At 59.2% G+C, this 19426-nt stretch overlaps 1 protein-coding gene across 1 annotated transcript; it reads left to right on the plus strand.

Moving 5' to 3' along the window:
- Positions 1 to 254: 254 nt before the first annotated feature.
- On the plus strand, positions 255 to 13172 carry Mylk2 (myosin light chain kinase 2). Its single transcript, XM_046433968.1, has 12 exons — positions 255 to 306; positions 793 to 1213; positions 2203 to 2501; positions 3916 to 4021; positions 4609 to 4702; positions 6471 to 6580; positions 6661 to 6802; positions 10180 to 10250; positions 10364 to 10492; positions 11014 to 11166; positions 11241 to 11373; positions 12252 to 13172. The coding sequence occupies exons 1-12, from the start codon at positions 255 to 257 to the stop codon at positions 12330 to 12332; spliced, it is 1791 nt and encodes a 596-aa protein (XP_046289924.1). The 3' UTR covers positions 12333 to 13172.
- The last annotated feature ends 6254 nt before the right edge of the window (positions 13173 to 19426 follow it).

Below are 19426 nucleotides of genomic sequence, written 5' to 3' on the forward strand. Positions count from 1 at the left end.
CCGCCTCTGCCCACCGGGCCCAATCCCTTACAACCTCCCCAGAACTCTTCTCGAGCAGCCGCTGCGAGACGGGCAGCCACCAGGTTGTCCCTCTCTGCTCCAGGTATGTTTCTACCCTCAAGTCAGCTGGCCTTGGCCTCCTCTGGCCACAGCCAGACCACAGGAGGTATTCACTAGCTCGACATACCTCACTCTTCTTTGTGCAGCTAGAAAGACTTGAGTTAGACAAACAGAAGCACACGCCTCCCTACCTCATGGCGACAGAAAACGGAGCAGTGGAGCTGGGAATCCAGAGCCCATCAACAGGTGCCAAGCTGGGGCCGAAGATGGAGGGAGGAGCTTGGGAAGGGGTGTCTGAATCCAGGGCTGGGCAGTTCCTCGGAGGGAGTTCTGTGCCGAAGTTTCTTTGCATGGTGCATGGGGATTCAGACATCAGGATGATCTCTGGGTAGGGTTGGGCTAGGTCCAGGGCCTGCAGGAAGCCCTTCCTGGAGAGACCAGGAGGGGTGAAGCCACCGTGGATGGCTCTTGGGGACCCACTTACACACCTTAGGCAAGGAGTGGAGGGAGGGACAGCAAGGCCCACCCAAAGGGACAGAAGCCTCCCACCGAGGCCTCCGAGGTCCTGGCACTCATTTCTAGGGCCCACCAAGTGGCCCCTAGGCCCAGTGGGGCCAGCATTTGCAAGCCATTTCCGAGTGGAGACCTGAGCCCAGAACTGGTCTCTGCCCAGCTGACTGGGGGGGAGGACCAGGAGGGCAGGTCCTGATGGGTGTCTCACCTTCTTTGCAGAAGAGGCACCCACAGGTGCTGCAGGTGAAGGACCTCCGGCTGCAGAGAAGGACCCTGGCCCCCCAGACCCCAAGAAAGATCCTGACCCATGCCCCCCAAAGGGAGATACCAAAGCCCCCACCCCAGAGAAAGGGGACGGCGCCCCCGCGCAACCCTCAGCCGGCAGCCAGGGCCCCGGGGGAGAGGGGGATGGGGGCGGGGGGCCCGCGGAGGGCAGTGCTGGGCAGCCGGCAGCCTTGCCCCAGCAGACGGCCACGGCCGAGGCCAGTGTCAAGAAGTCCAGTGAAGAGCAGGGACCCTCGGGCAGCCAGGGCCCCGAAGAGCCCAAGATGGGCAGGAAGGCAGCCGAGGGCCAGGCCGCCGCCAGGAGGGGCTCCCCGGCCTTTCTGCACAGCCCCAGCTGCCCCGCGGCCATCTCCAGGTGAACACCCTCTGCCTGGGAGCGGGGAGGGGGCGGTGGCTCTGACCCCCGGGGTCATGCTCAGGTCCCCTAGCTGGCCACGGACATCATCATCTTCGGTTCCGGGAGGGGAGTTCTGATGTCCAGGTCCCTCTGTCCTGGGCATTGGTTAAACATCTTGTCCCTGCACAAACCAGACCTGGAATGTTAGGTGGGAGATATCCCCAAAGAGCACCTAGGCTGAATTTTTCTTTCCTTTTCTAGGCATCTGGGGTCAAGAGTCCCCCTTATTCCGTGGACTTAGGTCTGGCCAAGACCTTGGGGGAAGGATAACCCTTCTTATTCTAATTTTATTGGTATAATATGAAAAGATGACTAATAGCTTGGTAGTCAATGCTAATACTTTGGTAACCATCATACAGCACAGGTCCCATGTTGCAATCAGTTGTGTACACCTGAAGTCATTCCTGATGTGTTGCCATCACAGGGATCACACCATAGCAATCTGATAATCATGTAATGTCAATTTCATGGTCACAGTTTTTAAGAATCACGAGCTACTTAACTGGGTGAGGTGGAACCCGTCTGTAATCCCAGCTACTTTGGGAGGCTGAGGGAGGAGGCTGGCAAGTTTAGGGCCAGCCTGGACAATTTATTGAGGCCCTGTTTCAAAAGAAAAAAGAAAAAGGATTCGGGATGTGGCTCAGCGGTAGAATGTTTGGCTGGCCTGCTCGGGGCTCTGGGTTCCAACCCTAGGACCCCCCTTCCCAGCTACGTAGCTCCTTAGCTGTATCTACATGATATCAGCAACCCATTAATAGTTAATAATGACCTATTAGTGGGTTGATGGTCAAGATGATGACCATTCCTTGATTTTGCACAAAGTGAATTTGGATGTATTTGGGGGCAGGGGCGGGCGCTGCAGGTGAGGTAGGTTCTGGAAGCGTGGAGCACTGCCTAGGCTCAGGGTGGCGGCTGCCGGGAGCTTCAACTCTGTTCTTACTTTCTAGCTCTGAGAAGCCACTCGTGGAGAAGCCCCCTAGCGAGGTATCAGAGCTCATCTTTGAAGGGGTGCCGGTGACCCCTGACCCCACAGATCCTGGGCCAGCCAAGGCAGAAGGAGGGAAGAACATCCAGGCAGGGAGCCAGAAGGAAGCCGAAGACAAAGCCCCAGGCCAGGCTGGCCAGGCTAAGGTGCAAGGGGACACCTCGAGGGGGATCGAGTTCCAGGCTGTTCCCTCAGAGAGATCGGAGGTGGGGCAGGCCCTCTGTCTGACAGCCAGGGAAGAGGACTGCTTCCAGATTTTGGGTAGGCCAGGGGCAGGCGGACTGGGGTTGCCCTAGAGGTGGGGGGAGGGAAGGGACCCATCAGTCCCAAGAGTCCCCATTCAGGGGACTGAACGGCCCTGAGCCATGCCCCACCCAGGCCCACCAGACTGAATGTTCGTAGCCCCAGGAAGTATTTCCTTTGGATAGAAATGGAAGAGAGGAAGCCAAGCGCCCCCCAGCATAAGCGAAGGCAGCCTGATTCCCAATTTAGATTTTATTCTACTTTGACTAAAATGAAGTAAAAGAAGAAAGAAAGAAAGAAAGAAAAAGTCAGGCAGGTTATTAGAGCAAGAACCTGCAATGCAGTGTGGCTTGAGGGTCAATCTGTACAAGGGCTCAAATGCCCGGCTTTGGTCAACTACAGGTTGGGGGGAAGGGCTTCTGGGAGCCATAGAGGGTTCATGAGCTGAGGAGCACCGGTGTCTGTGTGTGGGACCAGGGACCACGGAACTGTGCATGAGATGGGGCAGGACTGCGGACCAGGAGCCAGGGGCGATTGTGAGTGGGCAGCAGAGAGCCCTGAGTATGAGTGGACCTGGGGAGGGGGCGAAGAGGGAAGGGGCCCCGACAGGGACGCTACAGGGCTGGGGTGGGTGAGATGGGGTCAGGAGAGCCCAGTGTCCGGACGCCACCCGCACCCCCTCCCGGCCGAGGTGCCCCGGGAGACCCGCCAGCCTGCCTGGTGAGCGGCACAGTGCCACCCAGACTGGGTGGGAGGACCTGGCGGCTGGGCGGCGGCCAGCAGCCCTGCCTCCTGCCCCCAGCGGTGGCACAGACCTCCGTCCCCCCCCCGCCCCGCCCTGAGATCACATCCTCGGCGAGACGGGACCTGAACCTCCTCCAAGGGCCGTCTGATTTATCACCGGCCGGCTTCCCTGCCGCCTCCTGCTATTTATAAAGAGGTTTCCATTCCCGATGACTCAGCCCGCAGGCCCGCGGGGCCCGCAGTTCCCCGTGGGGACGCTAGGTGGCGCCATCCCCCACCGAACTGCTCCGTCCGGGTCCGGGTGGCGAGATCAGCCGCGAGGGAGGGCAGGTCCCAGCCCCAACCAGCAGCCCCACTGTCTGGGATTCCACTTGGCGGCTGCTGTACTGGTTGTTTTAATAGAAACAAAGACACTTCGGGATGGAGTACCCGACCTTACAAAGTAGGAGGGTCCCAGAAGTCCTATCAGCTCTCCCATGGTCCTGCCCAGGCACACTGGATTCTTCCAAGATGATTTTAGGTGTCATGGAACTGGAGATTGGAAACTGGGCCCCTAGCACCTCTCCTGGTGTCCCAGTGATCATTCAGTGAACTTACCTTCCCTGGAAGGGACCCAGGCAGGCGGACAAGGGGTGACAGAGTTCATCCTCAGCAGTCCTGACACTGACCTTCTGCTCTGCTTCCCCAGATGATTGCCCACCACCCCCCGCCCCCTTCCCACACCGCATTGTGGAGCTGAGGACCGGAAATGTCAGCAGTGAATTCAGCATGAACTCCAAGGAGGCGCTGGGAGGGTGAGAGCTGAGACCCCAAACTGGGACCCAGAGGTGGGTGGGCACCCAGACCCTGGTCCAGACACAGCTCACTAGGGGACAGGTCACGTGGAGACGGTCACTTCTATGTGCCCACACGTGCACAGGCTGTCTCATACAGATGACACTGTCCCTCTCATGGACACACCATTGGTCATTCAGTGTTCCCAGAGGAAATACACAGGATTTTCCTGTCTGTCTCTAGGACCACAGTGACCCTGCAGTTCCTGCTTGGTAACAATCCTGGCTCGGTCTGGTACCACTAAAGAGCCAGCTCCCTCCCTGAGGCCTGAAGGTGCCTCCCCAGGGCCCAGGGTGCCCCTCCGAAGCCTGGAAGGGTTCATTCCAGGGCCATCCTGCCCAGGAGCTGCCCTTCCTAAGCACAGCCTGCCTTCAGCCGGTACCCGGCTCCCGGAGGGCAGCAGGGCTGGCTTGGGCCAAGGCTCCTACCTCCCAGACGAGGATCCAGAGTCACCATCAGGTCTGGGGCCAAGACAGGAGCAGTGCACAGGGCCCTGCTGACCCCCTGCCCTTCAGAGCCCCTCACTCCCGGCTTCTCGTCTTTCCAGAGGCAAGTTTGGCGCCGTGTGTACCTGCACAGAGAAAGCCACAGGCCTCAAGCTGGCAGCCAAAGTCATCAAGAAACAGACCCCCAAAGACAAGGTAGCGGGGGCGGGGGCTGGCTGGCAGGGCGGGCAGTGCCTGAGTGGGCACCTCTCACCGCCTTCTGCCTGGTGGGAAAATCGTTGCACTGAAGTTGCCGCACAGACAGAGGGACAGACAGCTCTGCTGCAGGAGCCCGGGGCCCTCACCACACACCAGACTTTTCAGTTAGTGAACTTCTCTGGGGACTCCCCCCTTCCAGGCTTGGCTCTTCATGACCCCGGGTTCAGTTCAACCCTGCTGGTGAGGCTGGGCTCTGGGCCAGGACCTGTGCTGGGCACTAGAGTCTCAAAGTGTGTGGCTACGGTCCCTGTCCCCACCAAGGTGGAAGGGCCCAGTGTAGAGCGTCTCTAGTCCCCAGCCTGGGCCCAGCGCAGAGGCCATGAGTAATGTTTGTCCCAGGAATGGGCGGGCAGCTGGGCACAGGTGGTGAGCAGGGGCTGGTGTGGGGGTGAGGATGGCCTCCTGCCCAGGTGTTCACAGCCGCAACTCGGGAGAGTCGGGGGCTCAGGAGTGGGATCAGGGAGGCCCTGACTCAGCCATGGGGTCAGGGAGGCTTCCTGGACCAGCTTCTCCTGAGCAAGGGCTTTTCAGAGTGAGATGTTCTGGAGGAGAGAGCAGGAGGGAGTTTCAGGCAGAAGGCATTATGGGGTGTAGCTCCATGGTAGAGCGCCTGCCTATACCACGCCCTGGGTTCCATCCTCAGCACAGGGGAGGAGGAAGAGGAAGAAAAGGAGGAGGAAGAGGAGAGAGACCATGAGAGGAAAGTAAGCACCAAGAACCAGAAATAGCGGGGGTGCTAAGAAGTGAGGTTATGATGTTTTCCGCAGAGGCAACCAAGTGTGGCATATGCAAAGGCCCAGAGCACAGCAGGTGCACATGGAGCAGCTTGGAGCACAGCAGCCCTTCATGGCTCTAAGCATGGTAGCAAGGAATGCATTATTTTTTTCTTGTTTTGTTTTTGGTACTAGGGATCGAACCCTAGCCCTTTTTATGTATTTTATTTAGAGACAGGATCTCACTGAGTTACGTAAGTGACTGAGGCTGGCTTTGAACTCACAATCCTCCTGCCTCAGCCTCCCGAGCTGCTGGGATCACAGGTGTGCGCCACTGCGCCCGGCTGATGGGTGGCATTTGAGGTTTCCCGCGGTGTGAATATCCCTACCCAGAGCCAATACCAACCTACCAATGTGGTAACAGGCTGGCACACTTCTTGAAAGTGATAGATACTGGTGACTTAGACTAAGAAGGCGGTGTGGGGAGGTGAGAAATGACCGGCACATCATCTAGTTTGAAAGTGGCCTGTACTGAAGGACTTACCAGTGGCTCCCATGTGGGGCATGAGGAAGCGAGGGACAGGGGAAGCTGAGGTGGCTCCTAACGTTTTGCCCCTCTGCTGCGAGCAAGCCGGGGCCCATCAGCTGTGGAGAAGGTGCTATCCATGGCTTCCTCTGGGGAACGATGGGTTTGCGCTCCTTCTCAGTCCTCCCAGGGAAGGGCAGGCAGGCCGCTGATGTGTTGGGGTGTGGAGCTGGAGGACGGGGTCAGAGGCCAAGATGTGTGTTTGGGAACAGACCCCTGCAGGCAGTAGACACTTGGGACGTCGATGTGGACTTCCAAGGAGAGATCTCAGCAAGTGGGGAGACAGAGGCACAGAGGCCAGCAGGGAAGGAGGCTGGGCAGGGGTCCAGGCAGGGACCCGCAGGTCTGGCCAAGGGTGAGGTCTGGGGGCTGGAGGCAGGGAGTGATTTGCTTGACCGGTCCCCAGGAAATGGTGATGCTGGAGATCGAGGTCATGAACCAGCTCAACCACCGCAATCTGATCCAGCTCTATGCGGCCATCGAGACCTCGAACGAGATCGTCCTGTTCATGGAGTAGTGAGTACCAGCTGGGGGGTGGGTCGGGGGGTGGGTGCCGGCCCCCCAGGGTGAGCCTGTACTGTGGTCTGTGCACGCAGCATCGAGGGTGGCGAGCTCTTCGAGAGGATCGTGGATGAAGACTACCACCTGACCGAGGTGGATACCATGGTGTTCGTCAGGCAGATCTGTGACGGGATCCTCTTCATGCACAAGATGAGGGTCCTGCACCTGGACCTCAAGGTACTGGGCGGGGGCTCCCAAAAGGGATGGGGCACTAACCACTAACACCCAATGTCCGCGTTGTCACCAGTGGTCTTCCACCCCCACTTCCATCCATCGTTCCAGTAACAGATTCAAAGGGCATTGGATACTTACTAAGTACCAGGAGCTGGGGGTCCTGTGATTCCAGTTTTCATGGAACTTCTGGTCCGGTGCTAAGTATTTGCTAAAGAATATTTTTTATTGTTTTGGTACTGGGGATTGAACCCTGGGGTGCTTTACCACTGAGCCACATCCCCAGCCCTTTTTATATTTTATTTACAGACAGGGTCTCACTGAGTTGCTTAGGACCTTGCTAAATTGCTGAGGCTGCCTCTGATCTCGTGATCCTCCTGCCTCAGCCTCCCGAGCTGCTGGGATTACTGGTGTGCACCACCGGGCCTGGATGCTAAAGGATCCTCTACAGTCCCGTGAGCTCCAGGCTCGGCGTGTCTCACATTCAGGTGGCTAAGCAGCTGCCTCCGTGTTGACCTGTGATAGGTACTATGAGCACTTGTTCATTTATTCAAAAGAACGAATATGTGTCTCTGGCCTGCTGTCTGCCAGCCAGCGTTCCATGGTGGAGATCTGAGGCTGAACCAAATAAAGACTGACCCCTGCCCTCTTGGAGCTAACCAATGAGAGTATTGTCCAGGCACCAATGCAGGAGATGTGGGTGTCACCATCAGTTTAATGGAAAATATTTATGTCCCTTTCTGACCTGGCACGGCACCAGGCATGCAGTAGGTCGGGAGGTTACCTGGAATCATGTACCACATCAACTCCTGTTGGCTGGTAGTGGCTGCCCGGAGCTTGGTGACACCTGCCCGGGTGTGGAGTAGGGAGGGGCAGCACCAGTACCAGGTACCCTTACAGCAGGTGCTAATGTTGTGGGATAAGTGGCGAGGCTAGCAGAGATGAAATGTTAATTCCGAGTGCTTCAGTGCCACCAGCCGGGTGGATTTCATTCATTCACTTGATAAACACATGCCGAGTATCTGCGATGGGAAGGGACTGCCCAGTAGCAGGTTAGACTACCCCTAACACAGGTCTTCCCGTAAGGACCACAAAGGACAGAATACCTGTCCCAGGGAACCTACAGATTAGTGGGGGAAACGGACATTCATAACATGACTAATAATAATGACGATAATTAGCATTATAAACCATTCAGAACGTGCGGAGGCCTGGGGGGTGTATTTCAATGGTAGAACATTTGCCTGAAATGTGCGAGGCCCTGGGTTCAATCTCTAGCACTGCAAAAAAAAAAAAAAAAAGAATACACTTAGAAATGGTTACTATGGCGGGTGCAGTGTCACATGCCTGTAATCCCCGTGGCTCTGGAGGCTGAGATAGGAGGATCGCAAGTTCAAAGCCAGCCTCAGCAACTTGGCAAGGCCCTAAGCAACTCAATGAGATGGGGCCTAAATAAAATAGAGAAAGGGGCTGGGATGTGGCCCAGTGGTTAAGGGTCCCTGAGTTCAACCCCCCAAAAAGAAGAAATGGTTAATACATATATACATCTATACCCATAAAAATATTATTAAAAGTGTTACAGGAAAGTGCACAACAATAACGAGGAAGCGTGGCTCTCTGCCTCTTGCCCGTGAGGGCAGAGACAGGCAAGAGCCAGAGACTGGGAGGTCGGGAGCGGGTGGCAGGAGGCGGCTCTGACACCACTGGGGTCGCCTCATGACAGGCTCGATCCGAGCCGCGTGGTCATGGGATCCTTCCAACTGCCTCTTGGGCCTCGCGTAGTGAAAGTGCCCTGTCACCATCCTGTGATGATGAGGGAGGAGGGTAAAGAGATGGCTCCATGGGGCCAGGGCAGGCGTGGGGTGCTCAGGAGACTGTGGGGAGACCCTCAGAGAGGGATGGGGCCTGGGCCAAGCTGATTTGCTGATGGTTTGAGTGGGGGCAGGGGCAGGAAAGAATCAAGGTGACTCCAGAGTTACTGGGGGCAACTGGTCCCTGCGTGGGGACATTGGAGGTCTGCCATTCCCCTCTGAAAGCCAATTCCTTTGGGGACTAGAACAGGATCCCCAATCAAATGCACTGCCTCCGGGGAAGGTCGACCCGCAGTGTGGTTTTCAGGATAACAATAAGATTTTCATCTAAAAGGGTTTTGCCAGGATCAAGAGAGTGGGGTGCTCCCCAGCCCAAGGCTGTTCTCCAGGACTCGTGGCTGCAGGGCTTCTGGGGACCTCTTGGGTGTGGCCTGAGCATCTCCAAAAGGAGGTCTGAGTCTGCTTCTTCCCTCAAGTGCCTGCTGCCTGGGGCCTTTCTTTTCCTTGTCTTGGTGGGACCCGGCCCAACCGTGGAGGTCACTTGTGTCTGGCGGAGTGAGCCATGGATTCTGCAAAGGCCTCAGGAAGCGTTTGGTTAAAGGCCTCGAATCAGACACCCAGAGAGACCAAGTGACAGGTTGTGGCGAAGACCCAGGGGGCTCAAGGACTTTGGTCCTGTCTCCCTCTACTGCAGGAGGCCCCTGTGGCTGGGCCTCCATCTCCAGGAGGTGCTGGGTTTATGTGGAACCTGCCTTAAGCCACGGGGACCCTCCTGTGTCTGCCCTGGACTGGGCTTAGTCCTGGGTGGTGTTCTAGGAAGAGGAAACAGGCTGGGGAGCATCCTCCTCACACTCACCGGAGCTGGACAAGCAGATTTCCTCTGAGCCTTGTTGAGCACCTACTGAATGCTTTGGCTAGTCACTGATGGACTAAGGAGACTGGGAGAAGATGGTCCCTGCCCTGCACCAACCCACAAGCACTTCATGCACCCCAGGCCTACCCTGTAGAGTGTAACGTGGGACCTTGTTGGCTGGCGGGGACCTCGGGAGGCCAGTGCTGAAGTCTGACAATCCAGGCTCAGATCTTGGTTCTGTCACTTATTTCTGGGCCACCATGGCACTTCTGAGTCTGAGCCTCAGTTTTCTCGGCCATAAAGTGGGGTGAATGGCGGCTGCGTCCTGGGGTAACAGCCCTGGGAGCCCTGGGCTGGTGTGTTCTGGTCTGGGACTCTGGCGCTCCACAGCCTGGAGGTGGCCCTGCCCTGGCCACCCACCCGGGCATACCTCTCTCCTCTGCAGACCTCAGTCCCCCCCAGAATCGCTAGGACGTTGTTCTTTGTGGCTTAGAGGGAGGGGAGTCAACCCAAACCCACCGAGTGTTCTCCAGCCTTGAGCCTTCCTACGAGCCCCCTGGGGCTCTCAGCCTCCTCTCTGTGCAGGGACAGTCAGAGTGGACGGCCCCTGATGGCTGCCCACACTGGCAACTTGGGCCTCGCGTCGGGGAGCCTGGTCTTGGGTGGAGAGGGACAGAGAGCGGGATCAGAGGCCAATCCAGGTCACCCCGTCTCCGCAGCCAGAGAACATCCTGTGTGTCAACACCACGGGCCACCTGGTGAAGATCATCGACTTTGGCCTGGCACGGAGGTACCACCTGGGTGCGGGGGACAGCAGGGCCGGCCTCTGAGTGGGCAGGGCCAGGGCAGGGGAGAGAGTGCCTGGAGCAGGCTGGGGCTCTGAGTTCGTGATCGCACCCCCAGGTACAACCCCAACGAGAAGCTGAAGGTGAATTTTGGGACCCCGGAGTTCCTGTCACCTGAGGTGGTGAATTATGACCAGATCTCCGACAGGACAGACATGTGGAGCCTGGGGGTCATCACCTACATGCTGTGAGCCCCGGGGGAGGGCGGCGACTGTGGGGCAGGTTGGGGTACACGGGAGGGGCAGCAGAGGCCAAGGTGGGCCCCGGGGTCTTGGTGAGATGGGCCCACCCACTGGGAGAACCAGGAAAGGGGCTTTTGTACCCATTTCGTAGATGGAAAAGCCCAGGCCCCCAGAGGCGTAGCATCTCAGCCCAGGGTCCTGGACGGCAGGCTGCAGGCGACCCGGGCGGGGCAGAGGGGCAGTGGATACTTTTTGTGCGCTCATCACCGGGCCTTGCACTCGTCCTTCCTCATCTTCCCTGGGGAGCTGGGATGATCATGCCCATTTTTCAGATGAGAAGAGTGAGGCTCAGAGAGGGGAAGTGACTTACCCAAAGTCACCCAGCCAGATCCAAACCCAGGTCTGTCCCACTCGGGAAGCCGGGGGTCTTTCCAGCACATGGTGTGCCTCCGAGGCTCTGCCCACCCCCCGCCCACTCTGCAGGTCCAGTCTCACCTCCCGGTCCCCTGCCACCTCTTTCCTCCAGGCTGAGCGGCCTCTCCCCATTCCTGGGAGATGATGACACAGAGACCCTAAATAACGTCCTGTCTGCCAACTGGTACTTTGACGAGGAGACCTTCGAGGCCGTATCGGATGAGGCCAAAGACTTTGTCTCCAAGCTCATCGTCAAGGATCAGGGGTGAGCCTCCGTGTGATTGTGCGGGGGAGGGTGGGGCCCGTGCCACCGTCACCCTGCTGACGCCCCTCCCACAGGGCCCGCATGAGCGCTGCCCGGTGCCTCGCCCACCCCTGGCTCAACAACCTGGCCGAGAAAGCCAAGCGCTGGAACCGCCGCCTCAAGTCCCAGATCCTGCTTAAGAAATACCTCATGAAGAGGCGCTGGAAGGTACCGCCGGGCACCGGAGGTGGGCGGGAGGAGTCCCCGTGCCAGATCCCGGCCCCTCCAGCCCGGCCTCGGCACATTTCCTCCACCAGGGCCTGGAAAACAGGGCTGGCCTCCCTCTCTGCGTCCTGGGCTGGCTCCTGCCCCCGAGTGGGGCCCTCTGCCCACCCCTCCATCTGGGGAGGGGCTCATCAGGGGCCGGGGCTCAGGAAAGTGGTCTGTGACCCCGTCACTGTGTGGGGTCATATTCCAAATATTTATCAAACAGCCACTACTTCTAGGCATCAGTGGACACAAGAGACCATGATCCCAATCCTTGTGGACGTACCTTGGGTGGAAAATGGAGAGTTGTTGGAATGGATTAAGGCTGGATGGGTTCTAGGAAAAAATGAGGGCAATCTGCAGTGCCAGGAGAGAGGCTGCACTTATAAATAAGCTGTCAGGGAGGGATCGCTGAGGAGCCCTCTAGGAGATACAGAGTGAGCTGTGCCAGAACTGAGGGAAGAGTATTCCAGGCAGAGGGAACAGCCAGTGCAAAGGCTCTGTGGCAGAGCCAGCTGGTGGGTTCAAGGAACAGGTAGGAGGCCAGTATAGCTGAAAGTAGAGTGAGTGAGGGGGTAGGAATGAGGTCAGAGAGAAACAAAGGGACAGGGACAAAGGGACTTATCTGCCACCACAAGAGGTTTTTTACTTAGAGCCACTAGAGTGGTCTGGGCTCTGGCCTGGTTGACTTAGTCTGATGAATGAATGGAGGAAGCAATCCTGTGGCTGGTTTGGGCAGTCCCCACCCCATCCTCTGGCCCTCCTGGAGTGAAGGGGACCCTGAGAGGACGCTCAGCTTCCTCACGGCATCTCCCTGACCCCTGTCTCTCCTACCCTAGAAAAATTTCATCGCTGTCAGCGCTGCCAACCGCTTCAAGAAGATCAGCAGCTCAGGGTCCCTGATGGCTCTAGGGGTCTGAGCCCCCGGAGCAGCTGAGGCCCGGACGCAGCCGCACAGTGGCCAGGGCTGAGGCCACACAGTCCAGAAGGCCCGAGAAGGCAGGCCAGACCCCTGGGCGGGCTGGTCAGGACAAGGCTGCGCCGGGCAGGGAGGCTCGGGGCTCCCCACGCCCCTGCGCGCAGTCACGCTTCCCCGACCTGAGCCGCTCGGAGTGTGGCCAGATCCATCCAGCTAACGCCCCCCAGACCGGCTCTGGCCGACCGCCGCACCCCAGACCCCACCAAGGGCCACTGCGGCCGCTCCCCTTCCCCACTGGCTCCCTTTGAACTGCTGCCCTGGTGGCCCCTGCTCTGCCCACTGGGGGCATCCCCGGCCTGGGCTTGCTCCTAGCTGGGGTGGGACGGCTGGGGGGCTCCTGCAGTCATGGACGGAGGCCCCTGGAGCAGGCAGGAAGGCAGCCCCCAGTTCCTCAGGCCCAGCTGCCCCGGAAGAAGCAGGCTTTGGAAGGAGGACCTCATGCCCCCCCGCCCACTCCCAGCAGATAAGGCCTTGCACATACCATCTGGCCACCCCGCCGCCTTCTTGGTGACCACCAACACACAGGAACTGTGTGAGAGGGGGATGCCCCTCCCAGGCCTGGCAGGGGGCCGGGTGAGGCTGGGGGACACAGGAGACCACCCCTGAGCTTGCCTGAGGGTCAAGCCCGCCCCAACCAGCCACTCTGGACCCATCCCAGGGGGCACCCACGGCCTCAGATGCAGGGGGTCAGCAGGTCCCGGAGGAGTGCGAAGGCCATTGGGCAGCCCCCAACCTGCTCTCAGCTTGTGCCTTGTAAATAAATGTACAGGTTGGACGCGGACGTGGCCTCCTTCCCTCTGCGCGGCTGCGGGTGGGCGCTCTCCAACGTCCATCTGAGCGCTGGGCACCCCCACAGGCTTAGGAGCCAGAGTGCCCAGCGCGCCATCTGGGCCAGAGGCGTTCCTGCTTTGCACCCAGGTTTCTCACCTGTGGCAGGGAGGTCGCAGCAGAGGAGGGCACAGAAGAGGAGGGCACAGCAGCAGCCCACAGTGACTGGGTGGCAGTGATTGCTAGGCTTTGGTTAAGTGCTTGCATATGTTATCTCGTTAGTCCTCATATCGAGACTATATCATTTCTGCCTCTGTCAGGTTGGGGCACCAGGAGCGTGGCACAGGGGGGTCGTCGTCTTTTTTTTTTTGGTACTAAGGATTGAACCCAGGGGCACTCAACCACTGAGCCAGTCCCCAGCCCCTATTTTGTACTTTATTTAGAGACAGGGTCTCCCTGAGTTGCTTAGGGCCTCACTCAGTTGCTGAGGCTGACTTTGAACCTCCGATCCTCCTGCCTCAGCCTCCTGAGCTACTGGGATGACAGGTGTGGGCCACTGCCTGGCTCAGGGAGCTGTTCTTACCTGCTGTCAGATGAGGAGACGGTTCAGAAAGGGGAAGATGCTGGAAGGCGGGTCAGGGGCTGGGGCTTGAAATGGACTCTTCTGTCTCCAGAGCGAGGCTCTGCCCAGGAGCTCACCCTGCTGCCTGCAGAATCAAGGCGTGGGCAGATGTGGTGGCCTGTGGTGCCTGCGATGGTGAGGGCATCCAGGGGACCCAGGGCAGAGTCCTGCCCTCTGTCCCTCCCACTTGCCAGGCAGCGGAGCAGGGCAGGGGGCTGCCTCCACTGGCAGGGACAGCTGGAGGTCGGAGCCTGGTAGGGTAGTCCTCCCCACTGGGTCAGAGTGGTGCAGCGTGCAGGGGCTCAGAGGTCCCCCGGGGTGGCAGAGGTGCCCTGAGCCCCATTCCAATCATTTGGGCCTCTCTCGGGGCCAGCGGGTGAGTGTTCTGCTGCTTCCCAGCTGGGGGGGGGAGCCCCAGGGAGGGTCTGCCGCTGGCCCAGGGTCACACACTTGTGGTGGAGCCAGGATTTGAAACCCGACTGAGGTGGGCCCTGCTCCTCACCCTGCTCTGCCTGCCTCGAGCAACCTTGGACCTGACCCCGGGTGAGCCCTAGCAGTTGGTTCTATCCCTCTCCAAACACTGCCCTGGAGGCTGAAGCCAGGGCCCTGACCGCTCCGCCCTGCTCCAGCAGGTGGGTGCAGAGTCCCGCTGTGCAGGTGCCCCGCGGGGTGGGCCTGGGGGACTTTGGGACCTGTGCCTGACTCCTGAGGCTGGGAACCTGGGCCAGGAGCCTGGCGTGGGCTCTGTGGGGAGGCCTGCTGGTGGGCGGGGCCCCAGGGCCCCGGAGCCCGCCGTCCCCTGCCACCTGCCAGCTGGGCCAGGCCTGCGGTTTCCTCTGAGTGGTTCTTTTGGCCTCACTGGCCCCCACACAGGCTGAGCCTCGGCCACACAACACGATGATGAGGGATGAGTCACCTCGAGGGGGAGGGGAGGAGGCCGTGTCCAGCCAAAGCAGAAACTCAAGGCTCGGATCCAGCTAGGGAAACCAAGGCCCAAAGGAGGAAGATCCCTCATCCACTATTTTGATGCTGGGACCAGAACCCAGGCCTCCAGACTCCCAGCCACACCTCAGTTTCTTCCTCTGTAATGTGACCATGGCAGCCTCAGGCTCTCCTCTGCCACCCCTACGGCCATTAGGACAGTGGAGGGATGGGCTGGGGTGGGCTTTAGCACATTTCACAGGTAAGGAAACAGGCTTCAGAGAGGGAAAGTGACCTTCCCAAGGCCACACAGCAAATGAACAAGTCCTGGGCAAGAAGCCAACACAGGACGATGGCACAGGGCTGATGGCCCCCATCTCCATCTCCTCCCAGGAATGCATCTTAGAAAGCTCTTTGGGTTATTTGGGGGCCTCCTTTGAGCCTCCCCTGCTCCTTGGAGGCAGAGAATGTGGGTGGGAAAAGACGATTTCAGAGAGGTTTTGTTCTCTCTGGGGCTGCAGAGCACAGTCAGGTGTGAGCTGGGGCCACCTCTTGGGCGGCCTGGGCCCCTGCCCTCTCATGGGCTCTCATCCCTGGTGATCACGGGGACAAAAGGCTTTCCACTCGGGGAGCTGCCCTGATGGAGGGAGGGGGTCTCTGGTTTGGGCCAAGCTGGAACCTGAGCAAGGGTCGGGCCGAGGCTCTGTCCCTTGCGGTTCCCAAGGTGCCAGCCTGTGGACTGCCCTCTTCCTTGCATGATTCGCTTGGCCCACATGCCAGGACAGGGCGCCTCCCGCAGTGTCCATCCCTGTGGCCCCTCAAGGTGGGCTGTGCTGCTGGGGCACTTCCCCCGCCCCGCCCGCGGGCTGAGAAGGGTTAACCCCCTCAGTGGGGCTGCCCTTCCCAGATGGCCCCAGCCCAGAAAGCTTTCCTCCAAGACCATTTCCTGCCTCTGGGCCTTGGCCAGGCCCACAGTGACCACCCCCATGGGCCTGGAAGCCACTGAGGCCACATCTGGTTTGGATTACACCCGGACTGGTGACGTTGCCTTTTCCTGTCTGGGTCTAGTGGCCTTGAATTCCACCAGCCACCCTGGACCCAACCAGGCAGTGGTGGGAAAAGACTCGGCCAGTGACGGGGCCGCCCTGGGCGTGTAAGGCGGCCGGGGCCGTCCTGAGGGAGGTGCCCACCTGGCCCACGATCCCACCTGGCAGCCGTCTCCCCCCTGTTTTCCTTCCCCCCTTCTTCCCTTCACTCTAAAGGGTGGTGTTTATGGAGCACCAGGCGCTGTAGGGCTTTTGTATAAGGTGAAGCAGGAAGTAGGTCTGGAGAAGTTGGGAAGAAGTTTGGAGGGCAGGCTGACTCGGGGTAGTAGGGAGCCATGAAGGGTTGTGAGCAGAGGAGGGACATGATCACATTCATGCACTAAAAAGGACTCCTGCATCTGGGCGGGTCAGTGAATGGAGACTGGAGAAGGGAGAGCAGGGGAGGCCAGGCAGTGTCTTCTCAGGAGGCCACTGAGTTCGAGAGCTGGGAAGTATTGAGCTCAGACATCTCTAAGCAGACGGGCTGGGAACAAGTGACCAATTCCAGGTCAAACAGAAAGGATTCAAATCGATTATGGGTCCTCTCTGAGCCCCAGTTCCTGTCTGGAAAGGTGGATGATAATAGACCCTGCCTCCCAGGGTCAATGCCAAAGTTGCATGAGGTGTGGGGGTGGAGCCTGGTGCAGGCTCCTGAGCCCTTTGTCACACAGCTGTTCCCTGAGCCCGTGCTGGGTCCAGACACTGTTCTAGGTGCTGGGGACAAACAGAAGATAAGAGGCCTGGGTGGAGCTTCTTCCAGAGCCGGCAGCTGACCAGCAGCAATGGAGGTAGAACGTGCTCTTGGGGGAGAGGCGAGGATGGCGGTCGTTTGAGCAGAGACTGAAGGACAATGTGAAGGAGAGGACCTTGTGGTCCTGGTGGGAGACGGGTCTAGGCAGAAGGAGGAGCCAGGCCAAGGCTTGGAGGGCGAGGGAGGAGGGAGTCGCAGCCAGATCTCAAGGCCTTTCCCCACAGGGGCTACTGCTCTGAGTGAGGGGGCCCTGGGGGGTCCTTGAGATATAATCCCTGGTGCCTGGACTAGGTGACCAGGACTCAAGGATAAAGGAACAAGGCAGGCCCCACCTGGTGGGCTGAGTCTTGCATCCTCAGGTGGAGGCCGGAACATGAATATGCGCACACAGAAGCCACCGGATGGCAAGGACAGGGGCAGAGAGGGGGAGTAGCCCAGGGTGTGCAGCCTCCTTGGAGGAGCTGATGTTTGACTTGGGCTCTAGATTTTAAGAAGTCGCCAGCAGGAGGCTGAGGCAGGAGGATCACAAATTCAAGGCCAGCCAGGGCAACTTAGCGGGACCCTGTCTTACAAACACACAAACAGAAAGGGCTGGGGGTGTAGCTCAGTGGTAAAATGTCCCCGGGTTCAATCCCTAGTACCAAAAAAAAAAAAAAAAAAAGAGGGAAAAGAAAATTTAAAAAATGTAGAAGTCCTCCAGTGGGGAGGAACATTCCAGAAGGAGGGAGGGAACAGCCAGTGCAAAGCCCTAGGGATGGAAAGGGAGCCCAACAGGGAGGAGGCTGTCTTCAGGGAGCAGAAGGGCCGGCTTCCCTGGCACCCGAGGGGGACCAGTGGGACCTCAGGGCTGGCTCTAGGACGTGGTCCTAAGGGGGCAGCCCTGGCCTTCGGGCTGATGGGGGACGGAACAGGCCTCTAGCCTGTTTTTAGCCATGGAACCGCTTCCTCCGTCCCCACCAGCTGCCTCCCTGAGTCACCACCCAGTTACCACCGCAGGGCGGGAGCAGGGACGAGGCATCTCTGGACCTTCAGGGATGTGGTTTTTGCCATGTGTGAAGGAAGGGTCAGAGAGGACTGGCCCGGGTAGAAGGTCCTCCGGCAGGTTGCTTTTAATCCCAGCAGGATGGGACTTCCCACATACCAGTCCTCGGGGTAGGAGTCATTACTCCCATTTCACAGATGAGGAAAACGAGACTCAGAGAGGTGAATCTACTGACTCAAGGTTGCACAGCAGGGAAGTAGAGAGGCCAGAAATTGAGGCAAAGCCTTGTTCCGACTAGGTCACAGTCAGAACCCTCTGCATCCTGTCCTCCTCCCTCCACAGCAACCAGACACCACCCAGGTGGGGGATAAGTCAGGTTAAGGGGGACATGCCCAGGACCCAAATGCCTTTTTATTTCACTTAACAAACACTTAGAGTGCAATTTCTGGGCCCAGGCCTGGGTTCCTGGTCCTGCACACCAGACTGATCGCGGCTTCCTGCTCACTGTGGCAGCCTCCCGGTGCCCCACCCTCTGGGGGAGAGGGTCTCGGCTGGCCTGGGCGCTCCTGGGGTGTGGGAAGGAGCAGTGACCCCGGCCTTGGAATGCCATAAACCAGGGAAGGAAGCGGTGGGCGGGAGAGGAGATAAGGCCCCGTGGAGGCTGAGGAAGGCCGGGCCTGTGGGCAGGGTGGCCTTGGCGGGCAGGGAGTCCTCTCAGCAGGTGAGGAGCTTCCTGACAGTCCTTGCTTTGATGGGAAGGGGCCTCCTCCTTCCTGGCAGCCTCCGTGGGGTCAGGGAGGGGAGTCAGAAACACGGCAGGAGCCGCCCGGCCAACTCCAATATTCCAAGAATCTGAGCCGCGGTGATTAAGAACTCTGGAATATTCTTAAAGACCACGATTCTGCCATTTTAGGGTTTGGTTCAGGCTCCCTCTGCAAGGTCGCTCAGGATCCTTCTTTTTTGCTCCGACCTGTGGGGAGGGATGGGGCCGGGGGTCCTCACCTGGGAAAGACCAGCCTCTGGGAGGAGGGCACCCGAGGTGCAGTCAGACCCAATGGCTCCGACCGTCCCCTGAGAACCTCGCAGAGGGACGTGACCATGGACCCACTGGGCAGCTCTGTCCTGCCTGGCTGTGTGAGCTCCGGCCGTCACTCACCTTCTCTGGCCTCAGTCTCTCCTTTTGTGTGCCAGGAGGCTCTCTCTGGGTGACCCAGATTCAGTGTCTGAATCCGTGTGGAGATTGCCACCCCGTCAATGCCCACCCAGAAGGGGGTGGCCAGGAGGGAGCCAGAGGTGTCTGTTGGTCATGGAAAGAATGTGAGGGCAGGAGGCCCAGAGGGTGGGGTCCCTGGGCTGGGCAGTGAGCAGGGGCAACATGAGATCATGGTGTCTGGCCTCCAGGCACAGCTCCTCTGGGGATGGGACCTCCTCCAGACCACCCCCCAGGGCAGACCCTCCCCAGGGACTCAGACCCAGAGTCAGGCTGCCCATCCCCCACCCTCTGGGCAAAGGGAGTAGAACCAAGGCCCAGAGAGGTGGGCGCCAGTCCAGCTCGCAGTGAGGCCAAGCAGGCGCCGAGCCCGCGTCCTGCCTGGGGATTCGAGCTGAGGGGCCTGTCTTCACTTCTTGACAGAGAAGGAGTCTTTGAGGGGTCAGAGGGAGGGGTGCAGAGGGGGCTCCCGCCCAGAGCTGAGTTGGCTGCTGGATGCGGTGGGTACCCCAGGGTGGGAGTGAGCAGGGACTCAGGCCTCTTCCCCAAGGGACTCCCCTCCTCAGTGGGGAACAGGATGTCGGCCTCCCATCCTCTTGCCAGCTCAGGACACAGGTTGGGAGGAGACTGGGGTCACCAGGGCCCCACCGGAGTGCACAGTGGGCAATGGTGCTCAGCGGAGGCTTCCTTCCTCGA

The sequence above is a fragment of the Marmota monax genome, unplaced genomic scaffold (genome assembly GCF_021218885.2).
Source record: "Marmota monax isolate L192 unplaced genomic scaffold, Marmota_monax_Labrador192_F-V1.1 WCK01_AAM20220418_F8-fsc00014, whole genome shotgun sequence".
NCBI lineage: Eukaryota > Metazoa > Chordata > Mammalia > Rodentia > Sciuridae > Marmota > Marmota monax.

Excerpts from the sequence above, each read along its gene's own strand:
- Mylk2 (XM_046433968.1), top strand. The coding sequence starts at position 255 with ATGGCGACAGAAAACGGAGCAGTGGAGCTGGGAATCCAGAGCCCATCA. Across the intron at positions 307-792 it reads AATCCAGAGCCCATCAACAG|AAGAGGCACCCACAGGTGCT; the intron begins GTGCCAAGCTGG and ends CCTTCTTTGCAG. Across the intron at positions 4,022-4,608 it reads TCCAAGGAGGCGCTGGGAGG|AGGCAAGTTTGGCGCCGTGT; the intron begins GTGAGAGCTGAG and ends TCGTCTTTCCAG.